The sequence below is a fragment of the Mustela nigripes genome, chromosome 3 (genome assembly GCF_022355385.1).
Source record: "Mustela nigripes isolate SB6536 chromosome 3, MUSNIG.SB6536, whole genome shotgun sequence".
Classification (NCBI taxonomy): Eukaryota; Metazoa; Chordata; class Mammalia; order Carnivora; family Mustelidae; genus Mustela; species Mustela nigripes.
Genome location: NC_081559.1, coordinates 178,734,864 through 178,757,116, shown reverse-complemented (window position 1 = coordinate 178,757,116; position 22,253 = coordinate 178,734,864). Strand labels below are relative to the sequence as shown.

General features: G+C 44.5%; 1 protein-coding gene across 2 annotated transcripts in view; it reads left to right on the top strand.

Annotated features, from left to right (window-relative positions):
- The window catches only part of SNTB1 (syntrophin beta 1), a 228,020-nt gene that overhangs the window by 140,075 nt on the left and 65,692 nt on the right, over positions 1–22,253 (top strand). For both annotated transcript variants that reach the window (XM_059395095.1, XM_059395094.1), the window contains exon 3: positions 608–815. In XM_059395095.1, the coding sequence (XP_059251078.1) occupies positions 608–815 (208 nt within the window). The remainder of the gene's footprint in view (positions 1–607; positions 816–22,253) is intronic.

Here is a 22,253-nt window from a genome sequence, read left to right as displayed (position 1 = left end):
AGTGTACCTCTCTCCTCCACTATTACCCCTTCCTAGGCCGATTCATTTCTTCATTACACATGCCCAAGGATTAAATGGTAGGAAGTGTGCCACAGACAGGATTCCGAAGGAATGCAAAGTGTGGTCATCTTTCGTTCTTAAATATTGACAGTTGCCTCTGAACAGTAGGATGAAGCATGTGCTAGCTATTTCCAGTCGCCTTCCTGTGTTAGCAGCAAGCATGTAAGTATATTCTTAAAATCTTGAGGATTGAGAGGGAAAGCAAATTAGTATCAGCTCAAAGTTTGGAAGTCCTGAAATGATACTGTGGATAAGCCAGTCAGCTGAATAACAGGAAAACCAGACATCCTTAATTCAGGTGATCTGGGGGTTGAATAACTGTGTCCCCAGTATCTAGACCAATGCCTTAGCTCTCGGTGGATGTTTGTGGATAAACAAATAAGTGAAGGAATGAATGAATGAATGAGGGGAGCATTAAGATAAACCAGGCAAAGCTGGCAAAGTCCGAAAGCAAGAGCAGAGAATTTAATTCACCTTTGTGTCCCAGGACTTGGCAAAGCATGACCTACTAGGGAGCATTCTAACCCTTCTCTCTCTGTGTCTCTAGGCAGCTTGAAATCCACTCTCCAGATGCAAAGCACACGGTGATCCTAAGGAGCAAGGACTCCGCCACCGCCCAGGCCTGGTTCAGTGCCATCCATTCCAACGTTAGTGACCTGCTGACCCAAGTGATCGCGGAGGTCAGAGAGCAGCTGGGGAAAACGGGCATTGCTGGGAGCCGAGAGATCAGGCATCTCGGCTGGCTTGCAGATAAGGTAAGGAAAAGGCTCCCTCGGGAGTAGATATTCCCGCCCCCTTGCCCCTACCCCTGGGTACGCCCAGCACTTGTGGCAACCATGCTTTCAGTTGCCTTGTTCCATAGGCTGGATCTCTCATTTGCGTACTGTTTGGACTTTCTGTCCAGCTCCAGCAGGCTTGTGTCGTACATGGCGGTGGGTGGGGCGCTGTGTCCTAATCAGCTTTGATTCCCCCACGTAGAGTCCAGTATGTTGCAGATTGCAGGTGTTAGCAAATTGGTGAATGGGTGAGTGAGGGAGTAGATGCGTAGCTTGACTGTCACACACGTGAAGGTGAGGGAAAATAACTCAAACGTGCAATGGACCTTTTGCCTTGTGAGGTGAGGAAGTGGAAAGGTTGCTTAAAAAGGGGGTTCCTGTGAGCTTTCATGAACCTGCTTATTAATAATGTAGATATGAGAGGGCGCCTGGGTGGCTCAGTGGGTTAAAGCCTCTGCCTTCCGCTCAGGTCATGATCTCAGGGTCCTGGGATTGAGCCCCGCATCGGGCTCTCTGCTCAGCGTGGAGCCTGCTTCCCCCTCTCTGTCTCTGCCTGCCTCTCTGTCTGTTTGTGATCTCTGTCTGTCATATAAATAAATAAAATCTTTTAAAAAAATAATGTAGATACGTTCATTTAAAGTAATAGCAATAATAACAAAGAGCCTTAGCAACTACCAGGTGTGGACTCTTTTGATATGTTATCTTATATTTTATCTGTATTCTAAAGCCAGCAGGCCCTGAAGGTCGTCATTTGTGAGCTCCTGTTTTGTGCAGGGCCAGGTACTAGGCAGGAGTAAAGTATTTAAGGATGAATGAAGATTTAATCTTTGTTCTCACGGAGGACAGTAACTGTGGAAAAGGACCTGGGGACATGTTAACACTGTCCCTCTGATTTCTTTTCCCAAGCTACATGATACCTTAAAGACAGTAAAACTCACTTTGCAGCCGTCTGCTGGGAGTTAACCCTTCTCTTCATGTCAAAGCATTCAGCCTTTGCCATTATCTATACCTGACTGCTGTCCCTTGAACTTGACCTGGAGTGCTCAGGAACACTGGGCTTGTGGACCAGTCTGACCTCCCAGTGACTCACATTGTAATAGGCAGTAAATGGGAATGATGATTGTCGCAATAAACAGCTTTCCTGCCGGGGAACCATGTCATCTGAGAAGGCCCAGTCAAACAGCACTTGAAAATAATACTTGAACACAGCATTAGGCTGTTTTTCCACCATTGTTCTTTGTTTGTACCAGTTCATGCCTGGGTCTCAGCCACAAAGTTCAACACAGAGTGGGTTGTTTGATTTGGTGTTGTCCCATCTCAAACAGAGTTCAAAGGATGAAAGGAACAGTGCAGGTGGTGGTAGCACTGAAAGTGTAATAAACAACCCAGGTAGCCTCTCATGACCTGTGTGCTGGGGTTCTCGATGAAAACAATACAGCAGTTGGGGATGGCATCATTTTATAAGTCAACAGTCTCCAATACTCTCTGCTTTTTACTTCCTCCAAATATGTGGGGGGGTCTTTCCATTGAAAATGACAGAAAGCTCAACTCAGCTTGAGCAAAAAAGGGATGTATCACTTTTGAGAACACATAGAGAACAGTACCCAAGGATCAGCTTCAGGCATGGTGGGATCCAGTGATCCAAATAATGTTATTAGGCCTGCTTCTCCATCTTTTTGCACCCTGCCCACTTCATTGGTGTACATGTAGGCAAGCCCTCATCCTTGGCCCGACAGTTCCAGGCCTATGTTTTCCATTACGGCTACTTGTCTACCCGAATAAAAGCCTCTTTGCCCTCATGGTTCCAACAGAAGTCCTGAGATTGAGCCTAATGGAACTGACTTAGATCAGATGTTCACCCTGGGTTGTGCTGAGATCAGTCTCATCCAAACCTTGTGCCCTGAGAAATGAGGAGAGGTGGTTCTCTAATGGAAAGTTTGGCTGTTGTACAAGCAACAGACTGAATGGATTCTGGGGAAGCCAAAGCAACACAGACATTATCTGCTAGAGGAGGAAAAAGGATTGGGATGAAAACATGTCCTCGTCTGCTTAGGGGCCTGAGTAGATGGGCAGATGTTCTGGAGATCTCAGGGTCCTGGCAGGAAGTGGATGGCAAACTCAAAAGTGATTGGAATGGATTTAATGAAGGGATAACTTGTAAACTGTGGCCAAGGTAAGGAAAACCAGGAAGAGATGGAGAAGCACTCCAGCGCTAACAACAGCAAGAGGCCACAGCCACCCCTTAATCTGAAATGGCAAGAAAAGGAGCAGTTACCTGAAACTAGCTAGACTTGTAGCTATAGAAAAGGGCCACCCCTGAGAGCTATGGTCTTTGGGAGGGAAGTACAACCCCTGTGACCCCGCCCACTGATCTCCTGCTGGTGTCTCCCATTGGCTGAGGCTGACCACAGGCCAGAGGCAAGGGAGCCCCTCTGATGCATCTGGATAAGCGGTCTCCAAAGGCATAAGCAGGGGGAAAATGGGTAGAGACTAGACCTGGGGGGGCAAAGGGCGCTGTCGAGCCCACACATCTCTCTACTTCAAAGAGACTGAGATGCTCTCAACTCCTGGAGGTTCTTTTTTTTTTTTCCTTTTTTCCCTCCATCTCTTTTAACACAAACTTCATTACTATTTGTGTAGCTGGAAAATAAAATTGTGTCATTAATAATGTTGAAATTTTCCCCAAAGTTTCCATTTTCTCGCTTATAAGTTGTCTGCTTATACCATATTATCAGTAGAGTCATTATTAGGCATTCCCATGGAGCAGGAATAAAGGCTCATAAAAACTCTTTCTGGTTTTAGAATAGTATTGTTTTTCCAATTTCAGGTAATCATTACAGATGTTTCTTCAAATTGTATTATGTGTTGTATTCCTAAGAGCGATAATGACTTACCATGGACAATTACCAGAAGCAAGAATGTCTTTTATTGCCTTCAGAGCTTCAGAACTTCTGAAAAGATTACCACAGATCAAGTCCTAGGGAAAAAATCCAAGCTGGAATCTTTTTTGATTAAATATTTAATACTGAATCCTAGTGTGGAGGCATACAAATGGTTTTCAGCAAAATGTTACAACGAAAGGCAAATCCCTAATACTGTGGCCTTCTTATATTATCACAAATATCAGAGAATTTGCTTGGTATTTGTAAAGCTATAAAGTGTGATCCTATATATATTCAGCTGTAATTTACCTTAAATTGATGTCCTTTGTCTTTTCTTATGCTGTTAATCTTTGATTTTTGTGATTAATAGCAGCAGCTCTGGGCCATGATTTATACATATTAAATTTAATTTCAGATTTTTAGAACTGGCATTTACATGAGCTAAAACAATACGAAACAACAACAACAACTTCCCTTTTAAAATCCTGTCTGTGGGGCACCTGGGTGGCTCAGATGGTTAAGCATCTGCCTTTGGCTCAGGTCATGATCTCAGGGTCCTAGGATTGAGCTCCACATTGGGGTTCCAGGCCAACAGGGAGTGTGTTTCTCCTTACCCCTCTGCGTCTCCCCCTGTTTGTGTGCTCTGTCTCTGTCTCTCTCTCTCTCTCTTGAATGAATAAATAAAATCTTAAAAATAAATAAATAAGATCCTGCCTATGCCAATCCTAAAATTTCCTCTATAGTACACAGAAGGAAAACTTTGTATTAATGTTATTCTTTCCTCTGAGATGGTCTGAGGACTGGAAGAATGGCTCCCACAAAATGGCTAGTCCTTGAGGCAATGGGGAGAGTTCAGTGGTCTCCAAGAGAGGAGAATGAACATGGAAAAAAGTAGAAGCAATGGATTAATATAGCTTGTAGTGAAGGCATGCTAGAGATTGATTTTAAGGCAGGTGAAGGTTCATCAGACACATGTGATACCTTGGGTGGTATCCAATTATGGAAGACTTTAAAAGCTGGATAGATGATTTGAATTTGATTTGGTGGACAAGAGGGAACCTTTATCTACAGTATCAGAGAGAAGGGACTCAGAGGTAATTGCTAGGGACTGAACATTCCTGTCCTCCCCAAATCCGTATATTGAAGCAGTCATCCTCAATGTGATGGTATTTGAAGGTCAGACCTTTGAGATGTCATGAGGCTTGGATGAGGTCATGAGTGTAGAGTCCCCACGAAGGGACTGGTGCCTTTCTTGGGGATGAAGAGACCAGACCACTCTCTCTCTACCATGTGGGATAGAGCAAGATGGTAGCATTCCAAAGGCCAGGGAGAGGACCCTCACCAGCACCCTGTTCTTACACTTCCCGTCTCCAGAACTATGAGAAACAAGTGCTTGTTGTTTGAGTCACCCAGTCTGTGGTAGTCTGTGATAGCAGCCTGAACTGCGACAGTGACCTGAACTGACCTCTTCTTTGTACAGATGAGAAATCTGGGACCCAGAGAATGGAAAGTGTTTGATCTGAAGTCACACTCTAAATCAAGATACAGGAATAATTAAAGAGTGGAAAATGTGATGATATCCTTATTTCTCTAATTTTTAAAAGAATCCACTGCAGCTTATCCATTGCAGTTGATTTTAGTCTTTCCTTGAACTCTCGTAGCCATTCTCTGGACTTCCTACAGTGTCAAGGTCAGCACTGGGCCAACTGCCCTTGGGCTGGGGCCATTTTTTTTTTCTTTCTCCTTCACTTCCTGGCCTTCTGAACTGTGACAGTAACAGTCCAGGCCCTGTGCTGCTTTCCCTGTGTGCACACTCAGCTGTAGATGGGATAAGTGTACCAGTGTGGTTGCTCCCTTGTTTGTCTTGGTCTTAAACCTCTTACCTCCTTCCAAGCCCTATATCCAAAGGGCCTATCTATACCCAAAGGGCTTATCAATGCTGATCTCTACCTGGAATTGTAAAATATAATATGCCCCAAACACAGTCTTTCAGTCATTGTTCTTTCATGTTTTTGCAGTCATTATTACTGAGGTGTTTCAATGGTCCAGTTTCAAACAAGAGAGAAAGAAGCTAGGTTCTGATTCTTGCTACTTAGATAAACGCTAATCAACAGGGACATGGCAGAATTGTTGGATTTCCTTTTGTGCTCAGTTCTTCATGTGTTGCCTTTGCTTTACTCTGTTTTCTTAGTTTGCAAACTATTTCTTATCGGATTAAAAACACAGAAACAGCACAGGGAAACAACAACAAAAAATCCAGTTGGGAGCTCTGAGATGCAAATTCAGTTCTCAGCTTTCCTCATTTCCACTTCAGATTTTTAAAAATGGGAACATTTATATAGCTGTGCCTCCCCAGGGTGTTATTGGAGGAAGGGAAGTTGGTAATTAGTATTTATTGTGTGCCTAGTCTGTCGCCTGCGATGTGTTTAAATAATTCCTATCCTATGAGGCTAGCCTGCAGTAAATTCACTCCTCCAGCAAGTGGCAGGGACAATGTGAACCCTTCTTTCCACTCAAGTCCAGAATTTTCCACTAAGCTGAGCTCCTACAGGGACCCAGGGAACATGTGTCCGTCTACATGAAACCACCGGAATCCAAAGTTAGAGCATTATCACATACCAAAAGCATTGTTTCCTCATAAAGAGACATATCAAAAGAACTCAAATATTTTATGTGTGTTTATGAAAATAAAGGGGGTCTTCATCCATTCAGGCTGCTGAAACAGAGTACAGTAGATCAGGTAGCTTATACACAGAAGTTTGTTTCCCGCAGTTCCAGAGTCTGGGAGTCTGGGATCAGGACACCCACAGAACTGAATACTGGTAGAGCCCTCTTTCTGATTTATAGACAGCCCTCTCACTGTTGCCTCACTGGGCAGAGAGAAAGGAATGGTAGCTCCCTTCTTCTTTTAAGGACGCTAATCCTATCATGGATTCCACCCTTCTAATCACCTCCCTTGAAGGCCCCACTGCAAATACCATCACATTAGGGCTTCAACCTGTGAATTTGGAAGGGAAGCTATTCAGTCCATAGCAGGGGACATGCTCATATGAGCACAGTGCAACCCTTACTAAAATCTTTTTTTGCTCCTATCCACTTTCATCCTAATCTTGAACTACTTTCATTCCTTTCGCGGTCCTAAAAAAGGAAATCCAAGAGAAAGAGATTATTCTCTGTTCTTCCTGTCACACCTAGCTGGCAGGTCTCAGTCTTTATTGTCCACACAGTGATCCTCTGCCTTTCTCCACTTTCTTCCTGTTTTGTGCTGTAGAAGTCCAATGAACAGGACCGACAAAGACTGAAATGGTCTTTGTTAGGACAGGTTAGGGGAAGACTAAAACACACACACACACACACACACACACACACACACAGAGTTGGCCTTGTTTTGAGTGTTTCCAATATCTATGAATTCAGTTATGTTCCAATTTCAGTATATGTGCTGCTGAAGCGAGCACTATGAATTTGGTTATCATGATTCAAATCAATGCCCACAGTCTCTCAACAACACAGTTCATAGTTCAGTTACTATGGTCTAATAACTGCGAGTAATTTTATAAAGTACAGACCTTGCTGCCAGCTCCTCATTCAGAAAATCATTACGTGAACAGCCAATGTGTGTTGCCTGGTGACCAATCCCGTGATGCTCTCGCAGTCGGTCAGTGACCGGCCACAAACGTGTGTTCATTCACACAGACTGCAAAGCGGGTCTTGGTGTTTCCTCCTTGTTTCCTGGTGATGAATCTATGACGTTTGCTAAGCATGGATAATAGAAAGGGGGAGCTGTCCAAAAAAGATGAAAGTACGGTCAAGTAGAAAGTGATCCTTGTGGAAGTGAGCTTCTGATCAAACGGGAATAGAATTATGGAAGAACTGGTTGACCCTGGGAGCTTGGGGGCCAGTGCTGTTCCAGAGAATCTTGCTTTGCGTGCAGAAGGCAGTGAAGAAAGGATGAAGATGCCCCAGAAGAAGTGAGAAGCTTCCCAGTGTGGGAGCGCTCCGAGACATTTCGCCTCGCTGAAAGTAGAAAGGATAAAATGTTGCCAGCTGATCCAGACTTAGAAAGGAGTAGGATGGCTTGTCAAGGCCTGGAAAAGACGCTCACTGAGAACCTCACTTACGTGATGAGGAGAAGGCAACAAGCACTGTTCACACTGCACTCAAGTTTTCGACAAAGGAATAAAATACATGAATTCTCAATCTTCCTAATGTCTTAAAGGGATAGGTTACTAAGTAAATAGGTTTGACTACTTTTTTCATTTCCCTGTATATCTACAGTTGACAGAAAGACCATTTTTAATGTTTCAATAAAAAATTTTAAGTGTCCAGAGAACAATACTAATTTTTCCACGTGATGGAGAGCACTCAGTATGGTTTCAGCTCGCACAGTCATTTTTATTGGCCAGCACTGCTGTGCCAAGGCAGAACTGTCTCTCTCTCTCTCTCCACCTATCCATCTGGCCCTATACCTGTTCATCCATCCGTGTCGTCCTCCGTCTCTCTCTCATCCCTCTCTCATCCCTCTCTCCATCCATCCGGCTCTCTGTCTGTCCCTATCCATCCGCCTCTATCTACCCGTCTCCCATCTGTCAACATATGTTCCCTATAGCTCACATCATTCCCTAGACCATCATTAATTTTCAGCTCCAACAATAACAATTTATTCATCCACCCAAATGCCACATGAATATCACCAGTTTCATCCTGTGGCTGCACGGCCCAGCTCCCTTAGAGGAATCTCAAATGCAAATGTGCAATAGCCTTGGTCAGAGTGAAACAAGCTGCCGGTAATCAAGATCTTGACAGTGTAATTAAGGGAACGATATTTCTGGAGCCTCTAAATATATCAGCTTCACCATCTGCCTAAAAATCACCTACGTAGGAATTTCCCACCACTTCCCAGAGTGAAAATAGTCTCTGACCTGAGGGAACTCCCATCAGATAAGTAGAAATAGAACTATGGTCCAGGCTACCCCTGATTTGCCTCATCCCTAAGTCAAGTCTGTTTGTTATGCTAGGAAACAGACTGTTAATGCAATTAAGTGCTAATGGGCCTGTTGTGCTGCTTTTAAAAGGCAAGTCATCCAGTTCCGGAGTGATTCACCTCTGAGATGGATCAAGACTGGGGAAAACCGGCAACAGCCTGGTTATCTTCCTGTTAGTCTTCAAAGCTACCGCACACATGTGAATGCAGATTGCGCCCATCTGCCATTCTCTGAGAAATGGGGGCTCTAAAATGGGGGTGGCTAGGTGGGCGGAGAGGCAGCTCTAATGGAAAGATGGAAATATGCCCACTTTGCTGCGTGACTTCACAGCACAATTTGGTAATGGGAGGCCTTGTGGGGCTGATTCCCACCAATTCATATGAGCCCTTCTTGATCTCTTGGGAGACATGTGTAGACCTCAAGATGGAAAGCTCTGTGCCTGGCTGTATGGCCAGCACACTCTGCTCAACTCTATCTTATTGGTCATCACCGATCACCGTGCCTTTATGAAATAGATCTCTTCCAGAAAACCTTCCTCTCTTCAGTAAAGAAAAAAAGGCTTTCCTCTTGATTTCCATTACTTGATTATTCTGATCACCTTCTATTCACCCCCTTGGTGAGGGAGAGAGCCTCACCTTGAACAGCAGGAGACAGCAGATCCCATGACCGCAAACACTGGACAGAGGAGCCTGGCGGCAGCTCATTACTGACATTTACTGAGAGCCTGGGGACAATGCTGCAAGCCTCGCAGGACCCCGTAGGGTTCCTAGGGGGCAGGGGAAACAGCAGGGACTGTGAGACAGGCTTTGTAGTAACTAGAGGGCGAGATGCTCTCTGGATCCAGTGGGAGTATGGAATTGGCTTGTTTGAATCATTTTGCGGGCTGTCAGAGAAGTAAAATCCATTAGGGTTAGGACTAGGGTGAGTGCAGGGAACGGAGGTTGGGAGGCATATCCAATGAGAGCAGGAGCCCTGGGAGGCTCCAAGAGATCAAGACAGCACGTACGGCATGTCCAGTGTCTTAGGATTCTTTAGAAGCCAAGTTGGAGATGGAGATTAGGGACTTACAGAGAGGGCACTCAGGAGAAATCTGTAAGGCAATGGTTAAATCGAGAGAGGTTGAGGAGGAAGCTAATAAAATGTGCTATCAGCTAGAGTCTAGCCTCATCCCAGTCCCACAGGGGGCTCTGGAACAGGATGAGCAGCCCAGACTACCCACCCCCACCTTACACAGAAGAGTTCGGATTTTATGTCCCCATATGAGTCAGCCACTGGCTGTAGGCTACTTTGCAGGTAAAGAGAGGCCACTCCTGTGGGCCAGGGGCAGGTCTGGAGAGGAAGAGAAGGCTTATACTGTGGGCAGTCATTATTCACATACCATGAAGTCTGAGGGCTCTAACCTAGAGAAGGGAATTTTGGCAGAGGACCAAGCGATACCTGCTGTAATCCCTGGTGTGTTCACGCAGGGAAAAAACATTCCAGCCCACATACATAAGATCTTCAGGGGGCAAAGGGATACTGATAGCCAGTTCTGAGACACGCAGGGGGCTCTAGCCACCACCTAGAAGTTTCCTTTTCTTTACAACTATAGTCAAATCCTAGTAACTCACCCTGGCATTTACTCATGACTTTATCCCCCACACCCTGGAAGAATTACTTTCTAATGCTTTGAAATTCCCAGTGTCATTTTCAGAGTCCCTCCACAGCCTTACGTTTTTGGCGTGGGCTTTTTATTAGTTCTGATAGGACTAGGTTGCAATATTACAAATGCAATGCAAATAACCACGTTTCATTTTTCAGCCTGAAACTCCTTCAAGTTGGTATTTTCAGGTTTTGTAAGCTGAATCAGAGTGATTAAATTTGAAGTCCTTTATTGATTTTAGGTAGAATTAGGAACAGGCATGCAGATGTATCTAGAGTTGTAGAATCTGATTTAAGAACACCCATAATATCATAGGGCCTGAGTCAAAATGAAAATGAGGGTCTTTACGGAGCTTCAGAAGGCAAGAGGGATTCTCAGAATTACTCTTACCCATTGCCCTTTCATAAGGATTCAGGGAGAGACCCTAAACTACTTCTTGATCTGTCTTGGTCATGCAAGTACAATCTGGCAGAGAGAAGAGGCAATTTCTTATTGAGGCTTGTTGCTCCAGAGCCTAGACAGTGTCTGTAGCGTCAGATGCGTGATGTGAGTCAGTGGACTAGTGGCAGTAGCCAGAAACGTATTCTCCGTTGCCAGCAGACCCTGCAATAGAGTCCTCTGAGAAGAAATACAGTCTCACTTTGCCTGTTCAACACGGCTTTGTTGGCAGAGGAGAGGAGCAACCCCAGGCACCTGACCCTCATTTCTGTGTTTTAAAAAATCATCTTTCCACATGAGGATTCTTGGACCATAAACTCGGTATGACTTAGGGCTTCCTTTATTTGAAAATGTCAAGCTTCTCAATTTTGAGTGAGATGCAGGAGTGATGAGTGGTGGTCTTTGAGTGCCTTTAATGTTTTATGAATTTATCATCCTTCCTAATGAGAGCAATAGATTTAAAATCAGAAAAGGGGGCGCCTGGGTGGCTCCGTCATTCAGTGTCTGCCTTCGGCTCAGGTCGTGATCCCTGGGGTCCTGGGATCAAGCCCTGCATCAGGCTCCCTGCTCAGTGGGGAGTCTGTTTCTGCCTCTCCCACTTGCCCTGCTTGTGTTCTGTCTCTCTATCAAATAGAAAAATAAAATATTTTTAAAAAATAAAAATAAAAACGGAAAGGAGGTCTCTGGACTCAGGCGGCTCTGGGCTCTCTTGCCCCCAGTAAGTAGCACAATTCAGGTACATGATTTACTTATTCCATGGGTTCTAAGAATCAGAACTTTAGAGCTATAGGAGGGACAGAAAAAAAAAAACAAAAAAAAACAGAATATGAATTGGCAGTGTCATGTCACTTGACCGTAATCATGTAGCTAGTTTACTCGAAATGTGAGACTAAAATTCGTGTATCTCTGACTCTTAGCCCAGGGCGTGATTGGCTCTACCCAGGACACCCCACCATCCACGTGAAGTGTCCTAGGAACGGTTCAGCATTATGCAAATATAAAATCCTTTGATTGCTGTTTTGCCTTTGGGGATCTAGAGGGCCTGCTGGTCTGGAACTTTGGTGAGATGAGAGGTCGGGATAGAGATTGGGAGTACCTTGTAGAGAAGATCAAAGGGTTGAAGAGATCTCTGGGGAAATAGAGAAGGAAAGAGTAAAACGTTGGGGAGTACCAGGAAGAGGAGATAGAGGAATGTAGGTTTCTGGTCATGATGGCTCCTGGGCCAAGGCCCCTCTCTCCCTAATTAATATGGACACCTTCCTCTTGTCCTGAAAGACTTCTAGAGTAGCACCAGCAATGCCTCTTACTGCACTTGTCTAGGAGACTTTGTTTTGGCTTACGAAACATGTCTGTGTAGCTCATCTACCTCTCCAGTCTCCCTCTCCTACCCCCAGCTTCCCCACTCGTCACTTCTTCTTTGCTCCACGTACAGAGAGACTAAGTCTTGTGGGAACCCTACCCTGGTTTCCTCTCAGATGCAGCATCCCTAGAATTTCTTTTCCCTGGTTAGCCGTCTACCTTAGGGCTGCTTTCTGCTCCTTAGAAGTAATGGGTTTGAAAGGGAGAAATGCAAATGAACCCGATCTTTATCAGAGGCAGTGGGGAAAAAAATGTTTCCGGGGACTCTGTCCGTGAAGACGGAGCATGAAGGCCTGTCTGTGTTTCACAAAAACTTCAGATGAACATTCTGTTTTGTGCACGCAGATCTCCCAACACAGACACACAGCACAAAGACAGCCCGAAGTCAGTAGTGTCAGCACTCAGAACACATAAAGTGTCCTTGGTGTGTGTGTGTGTGTGTGTGTGTGTGTGTGTGAGAGAGAGAGAGAGAGAGCACAGTGGGCACTGTTATTGTCTCTGGCTTAGCAGTTGAATTCAGGAACCAAGCATTTTGGCTAAGGTGAATTTAGGGCCTTGAAATGAGGTTGGAGTCAAATGAATCGAGTAAGAACTGACTGAGTGAATGTGTAGGAGGGGTTGTGATGAAGCAGGATCTCGAAGAGGAGCACAGGGCTTTGGACCGGGACCTAACTGCATTTTAATCCCTGCTTTGTTACTTACTGGTTGAATGACTTCAGACAAGTTTTGTTTGTTTTGTTAAGTCTCTGATCCTTTGTGTCTATAAAAAAGACATTAATACTGGGGCACCTGGGTGGCTCAGTGGGTTAAGCTGCTGCCTTCCGCTCAGGTCATGATCCCAGGGTCCTGGGATCGAGCCCCGCATTGGGCTCTCTGCTCCATGGGGAGCCTGCTTCCTCCTCTCTCTCTGCCTGCCTCTGCCTACTTGTGATTTCTGTCTGTCAAATGAATAAATAAGATCTTTAAAAAAAAAAAAAGACATTAATACTTACCTCAAAAGAGAATTTATAGGGTTTAAATGAAATATTTTATGTCGCTGTCTGGCACAGGGCCTGACACACAGCAGGCTGTAGATCGAAAGCAGTCTAAGAAAGCAGTCTACGAAGGCCGACCCGCGTATTTTACTGGAAAGGTAGCTCTCTTTCCAAAGCAGCTGTTTTGAAATGGGATGTCTATAGAGGCCTTTAGAAATCCCCAAATCTGTGAATGCTAATAAAATATATGTATATATATTTTCTTTTATTAAATGTGGTAAAAAGGATTTGCTCTGGTTCTTTCACAAAGTACTGACTTCACGGTGAACTCAGAACTACCAAATCAGTGTTCTAGTGTTTCGTTTGTCTTTAACTTCTGTTCTCTGGCAGGAAACCATCACTTTCATAATCAGTACTATCATTTGCCTTTTTAGGATGTTTTCCAAAAAGAACAGAGTAGAGTGTACACCCATGGTGTGTGTGTGCATTTTTTGTGTGTGTGTGAGGTTTTTGTTTTGTTTTTTTTAAGATTTTATTTATTTGGGGCACCTGGGTGGCTCAGTGGGTTAAAGCCTCTGCCTTCAGCTCAGGTCATGATCCCAGGGTCCTGGGATGGAGCCCCGCATTGGGCTCTCTGCTCAGTGGGGAGCCTGCTTCCTCCTCTCTCTCTGCCTGCCTCTCTGTCTACTTCTGAGCTCTGTCAAATAAATAAATAAATTTAAAAAAAAAAAAGATTTTATTTATTTATTTGAGAGAGAGTCAGTGAGAGAGAGCATGAGAAGAGAGAAGGTTAGAGGGAGAAGTAGACTCTCTGTGGACTGGGAGCCTGATGGAGGACTCGATCCCAGGATTTTGGGATCATGACCTGAGCGGAAGACACTTGCTTCACCAACTGAGCTACCCAGGCACCCAGTGTGTGTGTGTGTGTGTCTTTAATGATGTCACGTATGAAGAGAACAGCAGAGCCAGACAGGTGTGTGGCGGGAAGTCAGCCTGCACCTTTAGAACTGGTCCCTAGCAAAATTACAAATGACTGCAAGCCAGCGGCATTTGGGGTCACGCATGGTAACAACTGTATTAAATCCGTGAAGGCCAAAGATCTGCTGTCTGTGGTGGACTGAAACCTGAATAAAAATATATACCCAACATTAATGCTGCCAAAGTTAGGAAAGGAGAAAGAACAGTATAAATTGTGTTTTCTAGGAGAAGCTTCGTGGCAAAAACCAGACTTGAGTTGGTCCTCAAAAAGTGAAAAGATTTGTACTTCGCCTACTTTTTAATTTCACAGAGAAAGTCCGTAAATAAAGGAGCTTATTACATGATGCCTGGGAAAGAGGTCATAAGTCATAAGTACAATTGATTGATTGTGAATCTGTCTCAATTTCCCTGTAAACACAATATGAAATTCATATATATGTGTAATTTTAACTAAGACCCTATTTATTAAGCTTATAGAGGTAATTCCATATTTAACCAAATATAAATTATAAAAACACCTTTCTAAAGTTTATATAAACTCAATTAAATAAAGCAATAAATAATAAGTATTATAAAGTTTAAATAACTAAACGTGTAAAAATGAATTTCAAGCAAAAGCATACAAAAAGGTATTCATAATCCCTGTTTTTTCTTTTCCCTAGAAGAGATCAGAAGTTGAACAAGTATTTGTTCAAAGTTTAGGTTCTAATACATAAAGTTGTATTTTGTTGTTTTCTCCATTTTATATTTAAGGTTTCTTTTTTTTTTTTGAGAGAGAGAGAGAGAGAGTGCGTGTGGTGAGGGGGTGGGGAAAGGGCAGAGGGAGAGGGAGAGAATCTTAAGCAGACTCTGCGCCCAGCTCAGAGCCTGATGTGGGGCTCCATCTGCCGACCCTGAGATCACAACCTGAGCTAAAAATCAAGAGTCAGACGCTTAACCGACTGAACCACCCAGATGCCCCTGTATTTAAACTTTCTTGGTAGCAAAAGAGAGCCTTAAAAATAATTGCTAGTTATTCAGGTTTCTAAGAACCTCACCCCGTACCCTTATATTATTTTGAGAAAGCAGACCTTAGAATTATAGAAGCCCAACTTTTTATTTTTTTTAAAGGTTTTACTTACTTGAGAGAGGGTGTACAAGCGGAGGGGGGGGGGGGGGTTGGAGGAGGGTGTAGGAGCAGAGGGAGAGGGAGAAGCAGAAGTTGTGGGAATAGAACAGAGAACAAGTGGGCCAAGTTCTCACTGCAGTGGAGCGTGCATTTCGGCAGACGAGATAGAGGACACACAAAAAACAATCCAGATACAAGTGCTAGGAGGGGAATGAGGAATGTGAAGTTAAGGGCCTAGGTGAGTTATTCTAGATAACTGTTTAGAAAGGGCAAGATACCAAGATGTTCTCTGACTCACAGACAAATGAGAACAATAGATGTGGAAACTAAGAATTTTAAATATATCTGCTCTAAATTTCTGTGTTGTAATGGTGCCTAGGAGTGTAAGAACAGTATTAAGTGGAATCTTAACGATGGGGAAAAGAAAGACTTTCTTGGTAGCAGGAATTGCGTGTGCAAAAGGCGCATAATGCATGGCCTCATTTCAGAATGGCCATTAATCTTGGGTGGCTGGAACGCGGAATATATATATTCAGGTGATGCTGCCTTTCTTAGCAACACCCTTAGGCAGTTGTACCTTCACTCCCATGGTGCTGTATTGCATTTTTAGAATTCTTCTTTGGAATTGCCTTTCAAGACCATTTCTTAGTAATGTAAGAAAATCTACTCTACGGTCACGTGGGCATCCCTCCTGGTCGGAACGTGTTCTGTTTTTCACTTTCCCCCTGCTTGGCTCAGCTCAGCACCCTCCATTCCTGTAGACAGTGGTTCCCGCCTCTCAGACCCAGGTGCCTGAAAATTAGTCTTGCCAAGAGCCTTGGAATATAGTTGGGCAATGGTGTGGTGCCAACTGAGGCCGACCATGAGGGACATCACACCCAAAATGCATGATGAAACCGAATGGCATAAATTCTTAAGGAAAATAATTCAACAACATTTATGAGTGCCTACCACTGGGCCGGGTACTCTGTTCTGCTTTGCTCCTAGTTCTAGTGAGCTTTACTTACTAATTTCATCTTCACCCCATAACACAAATCTGCAAGCTCATGACTCTCCTTCTTTTAAAAAGTTAGAAAGCTGTAGAATATTGCTTCTTATGAGATACAGCCTAGGGCCTTGTGTATTGGTCCCAAATCCATTTAGAAGTGAGCACTTCAGTGTCTCTCCCACACCAGTGTTCTTCCTTGGTAACTCAGAACTGCAGAAGTTATAATAAACAATTGTGTTGATCTGTTTGGGCTGCTCTCTATAATAAAATACCATACCATAGACTCGGAAGCTTATAAATAACAGAAATGTATGTCTCACAGTTCTGGAGGCCAGAAGCCCAAGTTCAGGGTGTCAGCAGGGGCAGATAAGGACTGTCTTCTAGACTGTCAACTTTTTGTTGTGTCCTAACAGGGGGAGGAGCCCCAGGGTAAAGGACCTCTGTGGAGTCTCTTGAGCACTAATTCCATTCACGTGGGTTCCACCTTCCTGACTTTATCACCTCCCAGAGCCCACCCCTGCCTCCTAATACTGTCACCTTGGACATTAGCTTTTCAACATATGAATTTGGGGGAGACATAAACATTGAGACCATAGCAACAATGAGATATTTACCTTAGGGCTTTATGAAGTGATTTCATGTCTATTTCCCTTAGCGCTCCTGAGAACGCCCTGTTTCTATGACCCACGACTCCCAGAGAACGCGTGAGCCCATGCCTGTGTGCAGGTGTACCCAGGTTAGAGACGTGAACCTCATTCCTCCTGTGCTCTCGTGCAGAAGCCACATTCCCTTTCAGGAGGGACACAGACACCATCCGAGATGTTATGCCTGCCTCGCGGTTGTCATGGTGCAAAGTGCTTATTGGGATTCTGCCAAGATAGGTGTGATCATGGAGAACAGAAGCTCCTCTTTGAATCGTGCTGACAAGAAGGCTGATTCTCAGTGTTGGAGTGATTAGTTTGACCTTTCATTTTTAAGTGGTTTTATGAAAATGTGAGCCCTGCGTGCTCTGTAATTTTAAACATGGAGGTTTTTTTTTTTTCGTTTGTTTGTTTCTTCTTTTTCAAACCAGGCCTACGAAACTCAAGCTACTCTTAAACACCCATGTGGGTCGGGTAATCATCTCCCCAAATCACCAGCTTCTGGTGATGTCTACTCGTTTTGCCAGCCTTAACAAAAAGGGAAACTGTTAGTAAAAGCATGAGAGTCCTACCCAAAATGACCTAGCAAATCATTGCTTAGAAACATGACAGGCATGGAGATCTGAGGAAGCCCTTCTTTCCTAATAGAATTTTCCGGCTCCTACTAAAATTTTTTGTCCTCCAGAAGGGGTGATAAGAAGCGTTGAGAGCAGGATTTATGTGCCAAATGAGGCATGGCAGGGGGTGATTTGGGAGGCCTCGCTCTGGGGAGAACAGTTAGTTTTTCCTTTAAGATTTATTTGTTTAAGAGAGAGAGTGCATGTGTTTTCGTGTGCAAGTTTGCTGGGGGAGGGTCATAGGGAGAGAGAGAGAATCCTGAAGCAGACTTCCTACTGAGCAGGGATTGAGGAGCTGGATGCAGGGCTCAGTCCCAGGACCCCAAGATCATGACCTGAGCCGAAAGTAAGAGTCCACTGCTTCACTGAGCCACCCAGGCGCCCCAGAATGGTTAGTTTTTTATTTGACAGAGATCACAAGGAGGCAGAGAGGCAGGCAGAGAGAGAGGAGGAAGCAGGCTCCCTGCTCATGCGGGGCTCAGTCCCAGGACCCTGAGATCATGACCTGAGCCAAAGACAGAGGCTTTAACCCACTGAGCCACCCAGGCAGCCCAAGTTTTTTAAAGAGCTATTTATTACTGTCTCGTTAGTAAGAGCTTAAGGAAGAAATTGGTAGGAAGCAAAAAAGAACAGACAAAAGAAAAGAAAGGAAGGGGGAAATAAACAGGAAAAACACATGCCATTATCATTTTACCTCCATTGGATTTAAACCAGTTTACATCAGTTAAAGGATAGAAATAACATTTGGATGTAAGAGACGTGCTATAAATCTTTTCACCCTGACCTTGAGGCTGCTTACTTGGATCCCTGATGAATGGTGTTTGATTCCTGGAAATATGATAATGCCACTTGTTTTCTTATTTTGGGTGATAAACCCAGCACATTCCTCATGTGAGCAGAAAGGCACATCGATAACCACGAAGGCCCATGGGTCCTGCGGAGGGATTTTCCCTCCCCTCAGTATGTAATGCCCCACACTTGCCTTTTCCCCCATGGCTGCTCTGAGCCCAGAATACTCAGAGTGTGCTCTAGAACCAGTGCCAACCCGCTGACTTCTGCGTCTGATGAGGCCTCAGTTGAGGCCTGACCCAAGTTCCAACATATTGTTGGAGCGGTCGGTTTGATTCTTGGCTCCGATGCTAACGGGCAGCTCCTGAGTTGCACGGCGTCCAGAGGAACCCGGGCTCTGGCAACGCTTACACCAGACGCGCGATGAGATGCGCTTGGGAGGAGGGCAGCGAGACGCCCTGTGCAGGGGCATCGTAAGAGACGTGAGCAGTGAGAACAGTGACATTGCCCAATCACCATTTCGTAGCTTAGGGGAGGCCATAAGCAATCAGGAGGTGGAAAAAAACATGCTGTCTTCTAGCTCCTCTTAAATTTAAAAAAAAAAAAAAAAAAAAAAAAATCCCCCCACATCAGAGAGGTGCTTTATGAGCTGTGAAATGGGGAGGAAAGTTGAAATGTTTAAAGAGTCAGGTAATAGCTTTTATCATCAAAGGGAAGCTGACTTCCAGCCCTGCTGGTGAGTCACGGTAGATTTCAAAGCCTCGGGCATGGCCATGTGGCACTAACCACAAGGACACCGGTGATATTTCATTGCAATGCTCTGCTGTCCCTGCTGTCCAGCCCCTCTCCCCCCGGAGGTGGCAGGCCAGAGTCAGGTCACAAGAGGGCATGGTACTCTGGCCTGGGAAGCAATTTTTCAAAAGGCAGCTGCACACAAACATTTCTACCGGCACATTCCGTGAGACCTAATCCTGTGTCAGAAAGGAGCTGTGCCTCTCTCATTGCCGGCAGAGTTCCCGGCATGGTGAGTGCCTCCTAGTTCAAGACAGATCTCTTGGACTCACTAAGGAGCTATGAAAACGGACTGTAAGAGCCTTGCTACTAAAGATAGCTATTTGACTTCGGGTGAGGTACTACTGCTCTTAAGTTTGTTCCAGATGACTCATTGCACAGATGAGAAAACTGAGGCAAGGAAAAGGTAAAGAGCTTTGCACTTTTACTGCTCAGCTTCCCTTAGCGCTAAGGTTATATGGGAAGGAAGCGTGTCTGCATGTGCCCTGGGGAAGCAGTGGACCCCGAGCCCAGGGGCCCAGGTCTGATGCTCGCACTGCATTTGTGAGCTCTTTCTTCTTAAATGAACTCTTGCTAGTCTCTCTGAGCTTCTGCTTCCACCCCTAGAAATGGCGATGGTAGTAATCCATGCGAAGGCACTTTGTAAACTGCAGAGCCCCATGTAAATGTAAGTGATGATTGATTTTCCAAGGCACCGTTCCCCAAACTCTGTCATTACAGTTGTTTTTCTTTTGGCTTTTGTTTTGGTCTTTGTTTGAAGGGGTCACGTAAGAGTAACGGAAGGAGTGGAATCCATGACCAAATGACTGTAAAGTGAGGGTGCTTGGGTGGCTCAGTCAGTGGAGCTTCTGACCCTTGGTTTCGGCTCCCGTCATGACGTTGCGGTTGCAGATTCTCTCTCCCTTCCCCTCTGCTCCCCCCAACCCATGCACATTCTCTCTCTCTCAAATAAATAAATAAATAAATCTTTTAAAAAATTACCTTGAAGCAAATGCTGCATTTTTCCATTAACATTTTGCTTATATTAAAGGCTCTGAGAAGTCCTGATATAAAGAAACCCATTTGAATGTGTTTTTATTTTGTTTTAAGGATTTAGCTATTTATATATTTGAGAGAGAGAGAGAGGGAGCCTGTGAGCCAGGCCGTGGGGCCGGGAGGGTGGGTAGGACGCAGGGCAGGGGGAGGGACAGAGAGACTTTAGCAGACTCTGTGCTGAGCACGGAACCTGACATGGGGCTCGATCTCATGACCTGAGATCATGACCTGAGCTGAAACCAAGAGTCGGCCACTTAACCAGCTGAGCCACCTGGGTGCGTCCATTTGAATATGTTGAATACCATGACTTAAATCAATCTCAACCATTATAGTTTTCCATCTTTACCCACGGAGAGACAGATGTGAAGAATGTCACGTACCTATTTTGTGTGACTGTTGATAACTGTTAAATTCATTCATTCACCATCGCTGATTGAGTGTCTGGTGGGCAAGCAGCAGACTGTAGTGTTTCTCTGTGGGCACTGCCCAGAGAGGGAGTTGTGCTAGTTAAATTGCATCTGGGTCCTGCCCCAGACCTCCTGAATCAGAATAACTCCAGGGTCGGAGCCTGGGAATATGCATTTTCCACCAGTCCCTGGCGACCCTGACCTGCGCTGAGGTTTGATAACCACTCCTGTGTGCTGTGCTAAAGAAGAACTTGGTTTCTTGGGGTTTAGGAGTTACTAGCTGTGTGACCCCGGGCAAGCTACTTCCATGTTTCTGAACTCCTTTGTAAGAAAAGTGAAAAGGGGTATCACCACTTCATGAAGCTTTTGTGAAGATTCAATGCTATAATGTATGCAAAGTGCTAATTACATCTGTATTCGTCTTTCTGGGCAGCTGTTACCCAAATTAACACAGATTGGGTGGCTTATAAACCGCAGAAATGCATTTCTTACAGTTCTGGAGGCTGGGCGTCCAAGACCACAGTGCCAGGTGGGTAGGGCGAAGGCCCTCTTCTGGGCTCTGGATGTCTCCTTGGATCCCCACATGGGGGAAGGGGGTTTCTGGGATCTCTTTCATAAGAGGGCTAATTCCATTCATGAGGCCTCTGCCCTCATGACCTAATCACCTCCCAAAGGCCCCATCTCCAGTACCATCTCTTTGGGGATTAGGACTTCAGCATATGAATTTTGGAGGGACAAAACATTCAGACCATAGCAACATCTGCTGTAGTGAAATCTCATTAATGGTGATAACAGCTGTTGTTGTTGTTGTTGTTGTTGTTGTTAATGTTATTCCTGGGACCACTATACAGGTGGAGACATAAAATAAACATGATCACTGTCCTCCAGTGTTCTGTCCAGCCCTGGAGTGAAATTTTAGCAGTCAACCACAGACACCATGATCTATGTGCTATAGGAGTGAAATCTAATGGAAAGCCAGACATTCACTGTGTAGAGGGGCTCATGGAAGGCTGTACACAGAAGATATTTGAGCTAACCTAGAAGAAGGGGTCATTAGTTAAGAACCAGTCAACCCTGCTAATACATAGAAGAAAAAACCATGAAGAGTCCTTCGAGCCAGGACTCTTGCTAGAAGAGACATCAGAAGGAATGTCACCATGAACTTGGCCTTGCCTTTTTGGTAACTCTGGCAGTTGCCTTCCCACTCATCACTTTGTGTCTCAGAGGTCTTCTTTCTCTGATTTAATTTTCTTCACAGATTGTCATAGGGAATACTTTTTCCTTTAAAAAAAAAAAAAAAACAACTCTGCAAATATTCAGAAATAATTTAAAATAATAATTCTAGTTTCTTTGTTGACTCTTCCCCCGACCCTGAGCTTCTGGTGGTGATTTGATAACTTTTGATTTTGTGGCTTCTCTCTTTTTTGCACTCTTGGTTCTCTTGCCAATAGGTGGCTAAAAATGACCATGAAGAAAGATCTAATTAATTCCAGGCTGAGTGGTGGATAGGACTAATAACAACTGGCATTAATTTCATAAGTGTTCTATTTAGCATTAATAAGAAAATTCAGCCAATTTTAGTTGATTGCCTGCTATAGGATCAGTCTTGCTCAAGGGTGTTAGTAGGCTCTAAATGCATAGTCCCTGTCCTTAGGTAGCTGATTAAAGAAGGAAATGACAAAGTGAGAAGTTTCAGAGTCAAGTAGTGATCCACAGAGAAACTGCAAGGCAAAACATAATCCTATTCAATTCAATAACTGTCAGAGTCTTTCCATGATTAAT